Below are 15,572 nucleotides of genomic sequence, written 5' to 3' on the forward strand. Positions count from 1 at the left end.
TGCAAATTTAACACATTAATCCTTTTTCTATCATTATGTTTCAGTCTCAGGACCAGGACCAAGCCAAGAGCTCTTTTTTCCTTCTTTCCTCCCCTAGCTGGTGTGAAGAAAGGGAGGCTTCCAAGCAGGCCCAGAGAGTAAAGGCACCTGCCTGGTAGGTCCCTTTACACTCACGGAACTGTTTGGAAGTTAGGTTCCACTGTGCTGCCTAGCCCTAAGCTTAAACTAGCAACACAGTCATCACACTACACATGGCTGTTTCTGCTTGCCTCCTTCCTTTTCCACCTTCTAGACCTGTCGGGGAAAGTGGGGCGGGAATGGAAGAATAAGGTGGCAATGCTACCCCTGTGCAGTAGCAACCAGAACCTACAGGGCAGCATGAGGATCTCTCCAGTGACAATCTTCTTGCACAGTTTCCTACTTCATTGCCACAGCCACAATATATCATATCAATTGGCCTGTGATGAAGGAGAAATCCGGGACTTACTGCTTCAACTGGACTAGCTGGCCGGGACATTTTTAGTCCGTTCAATCCAGGATTTCCAGGACAAATGACAATCCTATTCAGTCCCCAAAGTAGACCTGAATGTAGTTGTTTTGGACAGACCTCTTGAAGTTGGAATGATCCATAAAGATTGTAACTAAGTAGCAACCCTTAGCTATTCATCCTTCTTATCAAAGAATGCATAGGTTTATTTGAATCCTTATTCCTTGATGTATAGATGACTAAGTCTTGACAAATGTGTGGGTTGATGAATTTTTGTTACGTCACTCTGGTATGCTGAGCCTACTTAGCTACATATATAGAATTGGACTCCTACGGACATATGATACTGTACATGGGTTTAAATTGATAATTTTAAAATCTGAGTTGTATTATGTACTTTTTGCAATAAAAAAATGAACCTGTTATCAAATCTAGCTATGATATTCTGTTTGGGGGGAAAATACCAGTTTCCTTTTTGACAATATGACTCTTTTGATACATTCAAATCTCTATAGTTTACTTGAATCCCTTCCCCAACCCCCCCCCCCCCCACCATGTTAATTAGTATTTCAGATCTCTTTGTTCTTAGGCATGAAAGTTTGAGATTAATGGTTGTGAAGATAATCTCACAGCATAAACTCCTCATGAGCCAATTTAAAAATGTGCCTAAAGTGACTATAAAGTGTCTAAAATCAGTGGGATTTAAAAAATAGACCACACATTATGAGTAAAGATTCTGCATATATGTGTGTGTGTATATAAATCCCACAGATTTTAATGGTCCATGTACTGAAGAATGGAAGGTTTGCTGGGAAACACTTTTGTAGGTAGACATGGAGCTTTCTTCTCTAATAACTTCTTTCCCTAATTTATGTGCCTTTTGGTGCTAATACTAAATGCTTCCTTGAAATGCCTTAGGGAACAGTCAAGATAGTAAGCAAAATGACTAGGCTGCTTTTGGCCTACATGAAAAGACTACACCTTTCAAATCCCCAGGATATACCTGTGTTAGCTTTGTTAGTTGTTAACTGCCATCAAGTCAACTTTATGGTGACCCTATGCATGAGAGACCTCCAAGACACCCTATCATCAACAGCCTTGCTCAGGTCTTGGATCAGTCCAAAGGCTTATTGTAGTTCAGATACTATTTTTAAGTGTAGTTTAAAATCATTTTAAAATGTGCAAGAGTTTAATCTAATATTAATATTCACTTCTTTGGTATGTAAGCCTTTTTACCTCCCAGTTTTGGGAGAAAGGTATAATAATAAGAATGATACAAAATAACTCCCGCGCAGAACAGCACAGTAGTACTACTATCTGCTTGTGTCCCCCAGCAACTAGTATTTAGAGACATACTGCCACAATACTGGAGCTAATGTATAACTATAATGATAAAATGTCATTGATAGATTTATTCTCCTGTATGTGTATTTATGCACACCTGCCTATTTATGCCCACTCCATAAATTTCATAGGGTTTTCTTAGGCAACAAATACAGTACTCAGGAGTACTGCTATTGTTTTCCTCTGAAATATAGCTTACAGCACTTAGTATTCCTTAGTGGTCCTTCATCCAAGTACTAAACATGCCTGACCCTCCTTAGCTTTCAAGATCAGTCAGGATCTGCTGTCTTTAGAGTGTTTAGTCTCCTCTTGAAGCCATCCATATTCACAGCCATCACTTAGTCTTGTGATGATAAAGTCTATAACTTACACTGAACTGCATTATATCAGTATGAATCAAGTGGCACTCATTCCCAATATAATAAAGTTGTTTAAGGTTGAATTGTAAGAATTATCAAATATACTTTATATGCAGACATTGTACTTGACTACAAGATCTGAAGACTATTGGGATTTTGGGAGTAATGAAAAGCTGTTTGGTGTCAGACATTAAATATGGATAGTGAATCATAACAGCAAAGCTATCAATATTCCTTCTATTTTTGAATGAATTATCATATTTTAGTATGTATTATTTAGTAATTTGATTGATATTCTAGGAAATAATACATTATAAAGCCCTTGGCAATGTAGCATGATACTGATTTCAGATTCCAGTATACATACTAAAGTAACGTTTTCTTACTAAACCTATATTATAGGTACAATTTTGGATTGAATTTTGACAGACCAGGATTTAAAGTAATTCAACTGTGGGATTCATTGAGTAGTGTGGGTCAAATCACCTTTTCTCCATCTAATCTTATTCACAGTGTTGGTTCTGTAAATAAGGTTTCAAACTTGTACAAATTTATTTGGACAATACTCTTGTGGAAATGAACAGATTTGCTTCTGAACCGATATGTATAGGGTTGCTTTGTAAGGCTGCAAGCTCAGCCTTATATATATTTAGAAGAAAGTGTCTCCTGTTGAAATGTATGGGACTAGAGTGTGTCTAAAAACATTTAGGATGAGATAATAAATTTGAATAAGAACAGTAAAACATTTTGTACTATGAAAAATTATATGAGAATTATTAGAAACTCAAATGTATTTTATTAAAATAAACATTTTAAGCGGTTTGATTTAAAATCCTTTATTCTAACTGGGAAAAGAAGTGGCTTTTATTTCATTTCCCTGCTGTTGGAAAACTGGTTTTGGTCTGTTAAACTGTTTCTATTTAATAATTTGTTTTCCAGGTGTTCTTCAAATGATGCAGACCCGAATTAGTGCCTTGCAGAGTACAGTTGACAGGTATGTCATCCGTTTAATGTTGTTTGAAGTTTAAAATTCTAATATTGTGGGAAGTTTTAAAAGTACTACAATGATTACTAAAATATTTTTTCATTTTTTACTAGAATCAGAGCCAAAATTGTTGACCCATACAACAAAATTGTCTCTCGCACTGAGCAATTAGCTCGGCTTCAGGTGAGTTATAACATGTTTTATTCTTTAGAAATAATGACAATAATGCTCCAAAACAGACTGCAGAAATAATCCAGTTTGAGACCACTTTAACTGCCCCAGTTCAAAGTTTGGGAATTCTGGGAACTGTAGTTTTGTGAGACATTTAGCCGCCTCTGTCAGAGAGCTCTCATGCCACAATAAACTACAATTCCCAGGATTCCCTAGCACCGAGCCAGGGCAGTTAAAGCAGTCTCAAAATGGATTATTTCTACCGTGCGTTTTGAACCTATAAATAACATCAGCAGATACATTTGTTTCTGGCCTGCCTTTCTCCTAGTTCTGAAGCCCAAGGTGGTTTAAAACATGATTAAACAACAGATGCAACTAAAAACACAACCAAATGGTAACATCAAAACATAGTTAAACAGATTATCTTCTTAAAGCAAACTAAAAGCAATTTAAAACAGCATCAAGGAAGAGATAGCAAGTGCAGATTTTCTTGGTTAAAAACCCTCAACAAACCAAACCAGACATCTGCCAAAAATATTTTCTCGTTGAAAAGGTCTCTGTTGCCTGGTGGATGGATATGAGGGAGGGCAGCCTAACTTCCCTCAGAGGATTTCACTTCTTCAGATGCAGTATTGGGTATGCCTTGGAAGAGTGCTTGACAGCCTGGGGGCAGTCATTGATAAGCCCCTTTGCTTTCTTCCCCACCTCGCTTTGGTGGCACAGTTGTTAAATGCCTGTACTGCAGCCACACAAGGTTGTTGGTTCAATACCTGCCAGGGGCTCAGGGTCGACTCAGCCTGGCATCCTTCCATAAGTCACTAAAATGAGTACCCAGCTTGTTGGGGGCAATTGGCTTTCACACTGTAAAACACTTACGGAGTGCTTAAGTGCACTGATAAGTGGTATAGAAATGTACAGTGGACCCTTGTTATACGCTGGGGTTTGGTTCCAAGATCCCCCGTGTATAACAAAATCCGTGTATGCTCAAGTCCCATTAAATATAATGACATAGCAAAATGGTGTCCCTAATAAAAAATGGAACATAAAGGTAAATTTATACTTTTTGGGAACATTTTCAAACCGTGTATGTTTAAATCCGTGTATAAAAAATCCGTGTATAAGCAGGGCCGACTGTAGTTGCTATTGCTCTTGCTATTTATCACTGAGGTTGGCAGGACCAAGAGAAGGGCCTCAACTGGAGACTTTAAAACCTAGGCAGGCTCATATAAATAAATCCAGTCTTTCAGATATTCTAGATCCAAGGCTTTATAGGTCAGTATTAGAATCTTAAACACAGACCAACCTTTCCTCTGATTGCAAAATAGTAATTTAAAAAGACTAGTGATCTGCTGAGAATCTGTTAAGGTAGGTATAATTTTAGACAGTGCGCTCATTGTTGGATGAACATGTATGTGTGTTTTAGGCAGCATCTTGGATGGTCTCCTTTTTTACACCTCCAATATTTGAGCTGATAATATGAACAAGAATTAATGGTGGCCACAGATAACTGTGTAGACTTTATTCTGGCTGGATACAGTGTTGCTATGGTTACTGGTTGAAGTGGGAAACACTCCCAGAATAAATAATTGAAACCATTGAATATGTATACGGAATACTTCAAAAATCCTTGTAGAGAGGGAATATAAATATAAGCAGAAAGGAGTTTCTCATTATATATTTGTGAGGTGGGCCTCTGGAGTTGCCATGGTGTTTCCCCCTTCTTTAATATGTCTACTTTCAGTCAAGCTGATTTTTGTGAGCCTCTTTTTATTTGGATTTTCCTAGAAGCATCTTTAGCATAGAGTTAAATGTCTTTTCCTCTTCTGTTTCTGCCAGTTCCAGCAACTCAAAAATCCAGTTGCCTCCCACAAGATTTTTGGGAAACCAAACAGGAAAGCATGCATAAATTATAAACATTCTTTAAAAAAACTTTTTTTTAACTGGGAAGAATGTTGTCAAAATTTATTGTTAGATCAGCGCTAAACTTTGATGCTTGATTTGGAAAAGGAAGGAATCCCTGCTAGTTCAGAACTAATTTTCAGTTTTCTTTAGTTTTTCCAGTGCTGCTCCTCCTTCTCCTTAACTTTACGTATACTCCACCTTTCCCCCAAAACTGGGACTCAGGGTGGCTTATAAATTAAAATAACACTATAGATAAAAACATATAGAAAATCAACATTGAAAGAGAATGCTCAAATGGTATCTTATTGCAAATATGTGGTTGAATTTTTGACCTTGTCGGTGGTTTTCTGTCCAGCTGCTAGAACCAGGAAAGAGAATCTCTATAAAGAGGCATTCTATTGTTGTAAGGTTGAATTTAGATTTAGACATCTGCAACTGGTTTGGTATAAAAGGACTTCCAGGCTGCTGTCTTCTGCTCCCTCTCTCCCTCCTTCATCTACTCCAGAAATACTTCTTAGAGGGTTGGAGACCCTTGGTGAATAGTTTGGGCAAGGGAGGTATGGAAGGAAATCTTTGAAAATCAAGCAAAGGCAACTTCGATGAGTGGAGCTAGGCTTGCCATATCCCGCCTGGGGGCGGGACTTTCCCGGTTTGGGGCGGGTCCACACGGTCCCGCCCCAGTTTGGCCCCGCCCCCGGGACACCCCCCTCCCAGCGAGGGCCTGGAGGCTGGGGCTTGGGAGAAGCTCTCCCAGGCCCCTCTGGAGGCCCTGGAAGCGGCTCCGCGATCGCGGAGCAGTCCTTCCAAGGCCTCTGGGGCTTGGGAGAAGCTCTCCCAGGCCCCTCTGGAGGCCCTGGAAGCGGCTCCGCGATCGCGGAGCAGTCCTTCCAAGGCCTCTGGGGCTTGGGAGAAGCTCTCCCAGGCCCCTCTGGAGGCCCTGGAAGAGGCTCCGCAATCGCGGAGCAGTCCTTCCAAGGCCTCTGGGGCTTGGGAGAAGCTCTCCCAGGCCCCTCTGGAGGCCCTGGAAGACGCTCCGCGATCGCGGAGCAGTCCTCCAAGGGCTCTGGGGCTTGGGAGAAGCTCTCCCAGGCCCCTTTGGAGGCCCTGGAAGAGGCTCCGCGATCGCGGAGCAGTCCTCCAAGGCCTCTGGGGATTGGGAGAAGCTCTCCCAGGCCCCTTTGGAGGCCCTGGAAGAGGCTCCGTGGTCGGAGCTCCGGCTGTGGGGTCCTCCAAGGCCTCTCCAGAGGGGCCTGGGAGAGCTTCTCCCAAGCCCCAGAGGCCGAGGAGGAGGCTGCTTGCCACCGCGACAATGGCCGTGATGACAGGCGGCCCCCACGCTCCTTCCCGGCCTGGGAGCAGCCCGAGGCTTCCTCCCAAGCCGGGAAGGAGAAGGAGGACAAGGTTCAAAAATGTGGGACCTGTTGTTTTTTTTTAATATTCCTGGCCAGGAAATTTAAAAAAAAACACAAAACCTACATTTTTGAACCTTGTCCTACATTTGTCCCGGTTTGGAGGTCCTCAGCTATGGCAACCCTAACTGGAGCTCTTCTTTGTCTGGAGGGATTCCCCCTCGCCACATTAATGAAAGCACCCCTACCCACTCTGTAAACTTTAGGAATCTGGAGGAGCTGATAGAGGAAAGAGGAAAACTAGCTTTGGTCAGCCCAACTGTAGATCCCTTAATCTGGCAATCCTAATTCCACTGCATTTTTTGTTGTTGTTTTTTTAACCTAGGAGTCATCATGACTGTTTGTACCACAGTTTATTGCAGCTGTAGTTTGTTTCCTGAGTGCCAACAGTTATGTAGTACACTTTAATGATGCAGAGCCAACAAATCTTAACTACATTCTTCTTTGGATTTGTCCCAAGGAATTTTGGCATATACATATAACTAAACATAACTGCCTTTTTTACATTCAGCCACTCAAGAACACCAGTTCTAATATCTGCGCTTTAGCAATATTTTGCCCTAAATTTCTGATTTTGCTTGATCCACTCTCTGACATGTTTTGGCACTTTTATTATTCTTTAACAGGATAATGTATGTTTTCCTGTGAAAACTGTAGCAGCTTTGTAGTGTAACGAATAAGAATTTATGTCAGATAGCCATATTCTAGGTTGTATCTACAATGTGTTAAAATAAAAAGATTTATATGAAAGGATGAGATCTGTATGTGACTCCTTTTTCCCAGTGGCACACACAGTGCTCTCAACAGTGTATATTAACGGGCAAAATGTCTGTAGTGCTTATTATATAATATAGAAAATGGTTATGAAATTAGAGAGCGTATTTGTCACTAGGCAACTTTAGATGAAGCAATGGTCTCAGCTGCCTTTGTTTGTTTTAAACTTCTTTTGTAGATTATATAGTGTAGTATGCAAAATTCTAAGCCAGAGGGGGAAGGGACAGAAGGTCTGGTGTACAGTGAGGTATTTACAGGCAGCTGATGCATTTCAAAGTTCTTTCCTGTCTTCATGGAGCTTGATTTTTAAGATGTTTCAACACTGGCTGGCCCTGAGCCTGGAGAGAGTTACCTGTTCAGATTGTAAAAAACATCTGCATGTTGAATTTCTTAAAAGCCCAGGAGAACTCCAAAATGCACCAGCTGTCTGTAAATGATTATTTAATTAATCTCATTCAGCACTAAGATTTCTGCAGTTATAACTGTGGGGTCTGTTGTGTCGTGAGGAAATGTGCAGAAGATCTATGTGATCACCCCAATCCCTATAGTGGTTGTACTCTGTGTTTTCCCTCCATGCCCCCAGCAGCCACGTTTTTTAAAAAGCATTTATAATCTGACATTCCGCTAAGAAGGCTCCCAGAACTGCATACAAATATAACTAGCATGGCAATCCCTGCCCTGAGGCTTGCAGTATAAATAAGCAAAGGAGAGAGAGGAGCAGAATAGCAAATTTAGGTTTAGGTTCTTAGATTAACCAGTTGGATAGAAACAGTCCAGATATTATGGCTAAAATTGAGGTGTATAATAAGCCTGGGCTTTCAGAATCCCACTCAGGGTTAGGTTTGGGTTATTGAGAGGAAGCTGGAAGAAATCCTACTTGTAAGAAGAGCCTTGTTTACATACTATAGTTTATTTGTGGGAAGTCCTTTTCTTAATAATCCATCATTGTGTTGCCAACCCTATGTTCTCAGTTTCCAGCATTCATGCAGCTAAGGGATAGATCAACATATGTTTCTTAATCAGAAGTAGAATTCTTCCCTTCTCAAGGGAGCCAATTTGGTGCCATTTCCCTTAAAGGTCCAGGATCTTCTCAGTCAGCCCTGGAGTTCCCTGGAGCTCCCTATCTCCTAGGGGCATCTGGCTCAGTACTGTAGATTGTCTTCTGACAAGGAATGTGCCAGAGGAATTGAATTCACTATGGTTTCCGATCCAAGCTTGCTTGGCTAAACCATACTAAACAAAATAAATGTTTTTAGGTTGGATGAAATGACTACTATACATGTATTTAGTTCAAAACGGAAAACAGCCTTGCCATAAGAGGAGAAGGAAACAGCGAGCAGACTTATGCATGAAATAGTGAAGTAAAGGTGACCAAAGGGCAGTTCTCCAAATCTTGCTGGGCATCAGCTCCTAGCATTCTTTACCAATGTTTATGCTGGCTAGGGCTGATGGGGATTGCAGTCTGAGAAGCAAAAGGCTTCACATTGCCCACCTTTGCCTTAAGGCCAATAGTTATTGCTTATGTCTATGGTGTTTGAACTGTGATCTAAATACAGTTCAGGAACTGTCCTGTTGTGCCCTTTTTATGATGCTAAACTTGTAAATACCATACATTTCAAATGCTCCAAGATCATTCTTACAGATAGAAAACCGGTATGTTTGATGAATATGTGGATTCCGTTTTAAGAGACTGAATATATGCTTTACTATGGTAGCTTTATATTCAGGTACAATTTTAAATAAGGTCATTTTTAGAGGCTATTATAACTGCTTTAAAAATGTAATTTAAATTTGTTTACCATTGATTTTTTGGCCTGTGTTTATTTATTTGATGAGGAAAAAGCTAATATGTGTGTGCTGTGCTGGTTTGTGAAACCATGTGAACTGAATCAGTCTTCCCTGCCCAGCCTTTCTGTCAGTTGGATTTTTAAAAATTTGGGTTTAAAATGAACAAAAAATGAGCAAAAAGTATTAAGTATTAGGTCCTGTTCTGCTCCTCTTAAAGTCCAAAGCAAAACTCTCAATGGCTTAAATAGAGCAGAACTGCAGCCTTTATTCTGTAGTACTCTCTCATTGTGTATTTATGATTAAATGTCCTTCCATCCCTGCAGGGTAGCTTGTAGTTACAACCTTATGTGGTGTGTTTTTATGACAGCCTATGCCAGATGATATCAAACCATGAAGTGAACTGTAATGTGATCAAGCTCGATTTGTAAGCCGCAAAAATGAGTGCAGAGTTTCCACAGCTGTTACTTAAAACTGTATAATAATCGAACACAGTGAACATATTCTCAAGCTATGTTTCCTATCCAGGCTGCCTGTGACTTGCTGCGGAGAATAATACGCATCCTGTATCTCAGCAAGAGACTACAAGGGCAGCTGCAGGGAGGAAGCAGAGAGATAACAAAAGCTGCTCAAAGCCTCAATGAGCTTGGTGAGTCTGTTTGGTTTTTCTTGGTCATTTTAGTAGCATTGTATTTGCTCTTGTAAAACACTTTTCTTCTTCAAAAAAGCGCTTTTGTCACTAGAAATATAACTCCCTGTTTGTTGCAAGAGTTCTGAACAACACGGAAGACACTTCTCCTTGTTAGCTGTATTTAGTAATAATCCAAACACACATGACAGTGACTTTCTTAGCTTTCCAGTGGTGAAAACTGAGTTGTCATTGGTCGGATGGGATGTCATTTACTTGGTTTTTATGTGAGAGATTTTTGTCTGAAGTCAATATAATTTCTTTTTATGCTCAAAGGTTTGGCTTAGGTTTAGGCTTGGCTCTGAAATATTCTCTGCACAGTGGTCCCTTTGTATATGTGGGGGATCCATTCTGGATCGCCCATGTGCGAAAAAACATGGGACCTCAAGTCCTGTTCATTCTAATAGCAGTGTGCTGCCACGCAAAGTGCACGCACATGTTCCATTTTGTCCCCCTGGGCTTGCCCTCCATATGAGCAAACCCTCTTATGGCGCAGGCAGACTGTATATGCACTTAAAGAATTCCTTCTTGGGCATAGGACCTGGGGCTGTAGTGCCTTGCCTTCTGGATGTTCCACTGGGATTCTCATTTCCAGTTCTCATTTGTGGGGTCTAGGGAACAGAGAGGGAAGATGTGCAGGAGTTCCAGGTTCTTCAGCAATTGCACAAATCATCTTGGAGATCTTTAAATTTCATTTCACATTTTGAATGTAGTAGGGTCAGCTTCTTTGTATTTAAAGTGCTTTCTCACGGTACTGAGGTGGAAGAAGCATGCAGTCTTGCTCCCCTTTAATCTGGGGGTGAGCAGTTGTCATGGGGGGCAAATTTTCCACCCATATCCTTCTTGTTGGCCATATTTTTGTATGAGAATTGGTCACAAATACAACCAGAAGGGACTAATCATCACAGCCCCATTTGTACTTCTGAAAGGGGACAATTTTTGGCTGATTTTTGAATTTTGAATTTTTTAGGTTGGGGATTGGGAAGTATATGATGGCTTCAAGAGATGTTTTGGAGCTTTTTGCCCACCATTTTTTACCTTTTATTAAAATAAAAAATCAGGTGTAGAGGGGCTTTGTTCAGTTTCGAGGGCACACAAAAAGCCTTGGATGCTTGTTGCCATTCTTATCCCACTGTTACGTTAATTACATTGAGCTGCTTTTGCACATTCAGTACATAAAATAAGGCTCAAGTTTTCTGTGTTTAAATAGGCATAGAGTAAGGACAAGAGCTGTTTACCTGCAGTTTATCCTGCTAGCCAGATTGTCAACCTCTTGTCTAAAGCAGTGATTCCCAAACTTTTGTCCTTTAGGTTTTGGGACCAACTCCCACAAACCCCAGCCAGTTTGGCCAACAGTCAGGAATTCTGGGAGCTGAAGTTTAAACATCTGGAGGGTCAAATTTGGTTTAAAGCAAGACAAAAACCATGTGTAGTTAGAGAGTTGCCAGATGCAGTGGTAGGAACAAACCTGAGGCTTTTCTTTGCAAGAATTCTAGTAGGTACTATGCAATGCACCTGAAATGGTCTCCTGATCCACAGTCTGCTTTATGCATAATTGTGCTGAAAATGTTGTTGAAAGTTATTGAATTTCCTTTTATTAGATCAAGACAACACAATTGCTAAACCTCTGTTTGCATATGTTGGTGTTTTACTTGAGCTGGGGATGTCTTCCTCTGTATCTTCAGAGAAGCCTATTCCCTACTCAAATACCATATATCCTTCTCTAGTCAATGTTTTACATTCCTAAAACCCCAGTGGTATTAATTGTAAACAAAAATAAGAGAGTCACTCATCTATCTGTACAATAAAATGTTCATTATATTTTTGTTAAGTCATAGGAAATAACAGTAAGCATACCATGTAATTAATGCAGCATTGTGTAAAACTTAAGCTTACTCTACTAGCTGTTCAATGAACTGAAACCACAGTGATGTGTTTAATGTGCAGTCATTATCACATGAATAATATTTGCTGGCTTAGCTGGTGTATTCTTTGTGCAGCTGACATTTGGATGTGATTGGTATAATGACCTAAAAAAGGATTTACTGTCAATTAATGAATTGGTGTGCATGCAAGTGTTAGGTTTTGCCTATAGAAAGGCATTTAATAAGCTATCTTATTTGGGTGTGTGTATGTGAAACTGAAGAACCCAAACCTGTGTTGTTTCTCATTACTGAGCACAAAATCAGTCTGACAATGATTTCAAGGTCCTTGAAAAAAATTTAGAAGCTTGTATTGTTTGATTTTTGTTTTAAAGTCTTGAAATCTGTTATTTATGTTAACATATTGTGTGAGACTGTGTGCTTATGTGTGAGCATCATTATAATAATAATAAAAAAAAATCCTAAAATTTATTGATGGAAAAAGCATGCCCAACTTGATCAATATTTCTTATGCTGAATTCCAAAGCAGCATGTGGATATGTGTTCCTGTTCTTTTGCAATTTTCCTTTGGAAATAGTTTTGTGCCGCAAAAAAATGCTGGTGGTGTCTGTATGTTATTTTATCCCCACTTCTGCTTAAACAGCCACCCACACCTCCCCATCTATTTCCAGTTCCATCAGATCTCTCCTTTCTTGTGTGTGTTTGTTTTAATTTGCTGAGCTCATTGTGTTCCATATTGTTGGGTTAAGTGGAAAGTAAATCAGTTTCTATGACAAGAGTGTGGCATTTCCTTTCTATGGAAGTGATCTATGTATAATTGGACATTGTACCCTGCATTAGCTGTGGGATACCTATCAGCAGTTTTGGACCAGTGCTGAATTAGATGACGGCTTCCAAGTGCTTTTTTGTTGCTGCACAGCAATCTCATATAAAGGACTTATTGAAAGACCTTCAAGTTCAAAATTCTGAGCCAAAGTGTTTTATTACAATCTATTTATTACATGACTAACATCTAAATGGGCTTTATAGCCCCCAAGTGACTTTAAAAAATTACCCAAGATTTTGAGATTAGGAGCAGGCAGTAATATTGTGGTTCCGTCTTTTCTGGTGTGTAGTTGTTGCCAGCCAAGTTAAAAATCAACTCCAGGAAGTTCCTATACTCCTTTTGAGAGCTCTAGTCATGTGTAAGTTCCAGCAGTGAGTCTAGTGAAGTCTGGCCTCTTGTTCAGAAAGTGCTTTTTCTCCTTTTAGTTCTTGCAATCTAAGTGCCTGTAGAAATCCAGTGTCATACAAAAAAAACAAGGACCATCTTGAAGAAGTCTCCAGATTAAATCCTGTGTCATTACTGATAGCATAACAGCTTCCTTTGGTTCCTCTCCTGCATCAGGAAGTAGTTTGCAAGCAGCAGCAGCATCCAAACAGGATCCTAGCCTAATTAGTTAAGACAACAGGGAGAGAAAGGGAGGGAAGGAGAATTTTGTTGGGGGAGAAATATAGAAGGGTAGAAATAATAATATGATCAACACAATGGCAATTGAAATAACAGAGTGTCCACACAGGATTCTTAAAAACCAGGGCCCCAGTTCATACTATACAATTATAGCTGTATGATTCCACTGTAACTACCATCATTCTACCCTCTGGAATCCTGGGATTTGTAGTTTGGTGAGATGTCAGAGGTGTCTGGCTGAGACTTCTGAATACCTTTCCCTAAACTGCAACCCCTAACATTTCATAAAACAGAACTGTGGTGATTAAAGTGGAATACAATGGGCCCTTGGTATCTTCTAGGTTTGGTTTCCAGGAACCCCTGTGGATGCCAAAATTCGTGGATGCACAAGTCCCATCAAATACGATGACATAGTAAAATGGTGTGCATATATAAAATGGCAAAATCAGGATTTGGCTTTGGAATGTATGTATTTTAAAAATATTTTCAAGCCACGGATGCTTGAATTTGTGGATAAAAATGTGGATATGGAGGTCTGACTATAATAGTTCTGTGAATGCATAGTGTAAATAGGCCCCTGGAGGAACTTAAATACACTCCATATCAGCGATTAAGAATGCCAATCATAAAGTGTTATAGTTGGTTAGCAAAGGGGAAAATGGTGGGAAAAGGAACCTGAGGACTGCAAAGGAGAATGTATTTTTAAACGTCTTGGAAAAGGTTCCATAATTTTGTAAGAGAAAAGGTATATTATCTTTAACAATAAATACACACAAGCATATTTGGTATCTTCCTTGGCTTAAACATAGTTGTTTTCCAGTGTCTTACAGACCTGAGTATAACCTGATTCTGTTAAGGTGGTGAGATAGTCTGCTTAACAGCTAGTCCTGTACCATATGAAGATGATACTGCATCATAAACAGTGTACATTATATGCAGTGGCCATTGTCAGTATTGTTATTTATCCTATTCTAAAGCCATTAATACACATTATAATACATCTTGGATCAAGGCCAGAGTTTTCATGTCCTGAACCTGTCACTACTTCCTGTTTTATGCCATTGTTTTAAAAACCATTTTTAGTGAAGTTAAGTAGATAAGATTATTTGGCCCTAAGCCCTATGTGGTTTGCCACAAGTCCTTGTCTGCATCTTAATTTTGTACACTAAATGATCATATTGACTTGTTCTGGCTAGGCTCCAAGGAGCTACTTTAGAGTTGCCCAAAGGCTTGGCCATGTGCCCTGAGACTTTTGAATGCTTTTAAAAAATTATTATTACTACTGGAGAAGAAAGCCATCATGCCATGTTACAGTCTGCTTTGAAAAGGCTCTTGAGTTTAAAAAAGCAATTTTCCGTGTGAAGTGAATGAGTCACCTTTGCAGAAAGAGAATCCTAAAGATCCCTTGAATGTGTGAAGTTGACCTCTGTTTTTGAGATTGTTCTTCCAAAAATGCTCACACCTTCAAAAATACAAATTATAGTAACAATCAACCTTTATATACTGATTGTATAGTATATAAAGATGACATAATGTATGTGAGCTGCTTTGAAAACTCTTATATGCTAACACAGTCCTGCAGACACACTTATTATCTTTAAGAGCTTTGTAAACAGGTCACATACATTATCTTATCTTTATAACACTTCATAAAGTGGGTGGATGTTTTTTTGTTGATGTGTGCTTTCAAGTTAGTTCCGACTTATGGTGGTCCTAATACAAACCTATTCCAGGGTTTTCTTGGCAAGATTTGTTCAGTGTATTCTTAACCAAAAATTGGAGATGAGGAGCTAGGGCTCAGTGGGCTCATGGGTTACTTAACGCCACCAGCTGACAATGTGGGTGATGGATTTGAAGTTGGTGTTTATCTGAGGTAAGGATAATACATTTATATGTGATACAGACTGTTCATGAAATTTCAGTGTGATGAACAAATGTCTTATGCAAGAGAAGGATCTCCTTCTTTGGTTTACTAGAATCCCTGAACACTTGGAAGGAAATTAGTGAGCTGTGTAGAGAAGCTTGAATGTTATAGTTTTAATGTTAATAGTGCAAGTTTTGTCCGGCAACAATTTTCTAGTAGTTGCCTTGAGATTATTGAAAGCTACAGTTGCCTGAACTCTCCGTGGAAGCCAAGATAATGAAATTGAGGCTGTCATACTTTGGCCACATCATGAGAAGACATGAATCATTGGAAAAGACAATAATGCTAGGAAAGATAGAGGTAAGCAAAAAGAGAGGAAGACCACATGCCATATGGCTAAACTTAATCAGGGAGGTCACGGCCTGAATCTACAAGACCTAAGCAGAGCAATGGAGAATAGGGGGACTTGGA

The 15,572-nt window shown here is 39.7% G+C and overlaps 1 protein-coding gene across 1 annotated transcript in view; it reads left to right on the forward strand.

The window, feature by feature from the left end:
• Positions 1-15,572, forward strand: part of LOC149312387 (conserved oligomeric Golgi complex subunit 5-like) — a 193,779-nt gene that overhangs the window by 15,744 nt on the left and 162,463 nt on the right. Inside the window, exons 4-6 of the mRNA XM_089524517.1 lie at positions 3,130-3,184; positions 3,289-3,358; positions 9,745-9,865. Coding sequence (XP_089380643.1) covers positions 3,130-3,184; positions 3,289-3,358; positions 9,745-9,865 — 246 coding nt within the window. The remainder of the gene's footprint in view (positions 1-3,129; positions 3,185-3,288; positions 3,359-9,744; positions 9,866-15,572) is intronic.

The sequence above is a fragment of the Sceloporus occidentalis genome, unplaced genomic scaffold (assembly GCF_023333645.1).
Source record: "Sceloporus occidentalis isolate IW3139 unplaced genomic scaffold, rSceOcc1.0.p SCAF_5, whole genome shotgun sequence".
NCBI classification, from domain to species: Eukaryota; Metazoa; Chordata; class Lepidosauria; order Squamata; family Phrynosomatidae; genus Sceloporus; species Sceloporus occidentalis.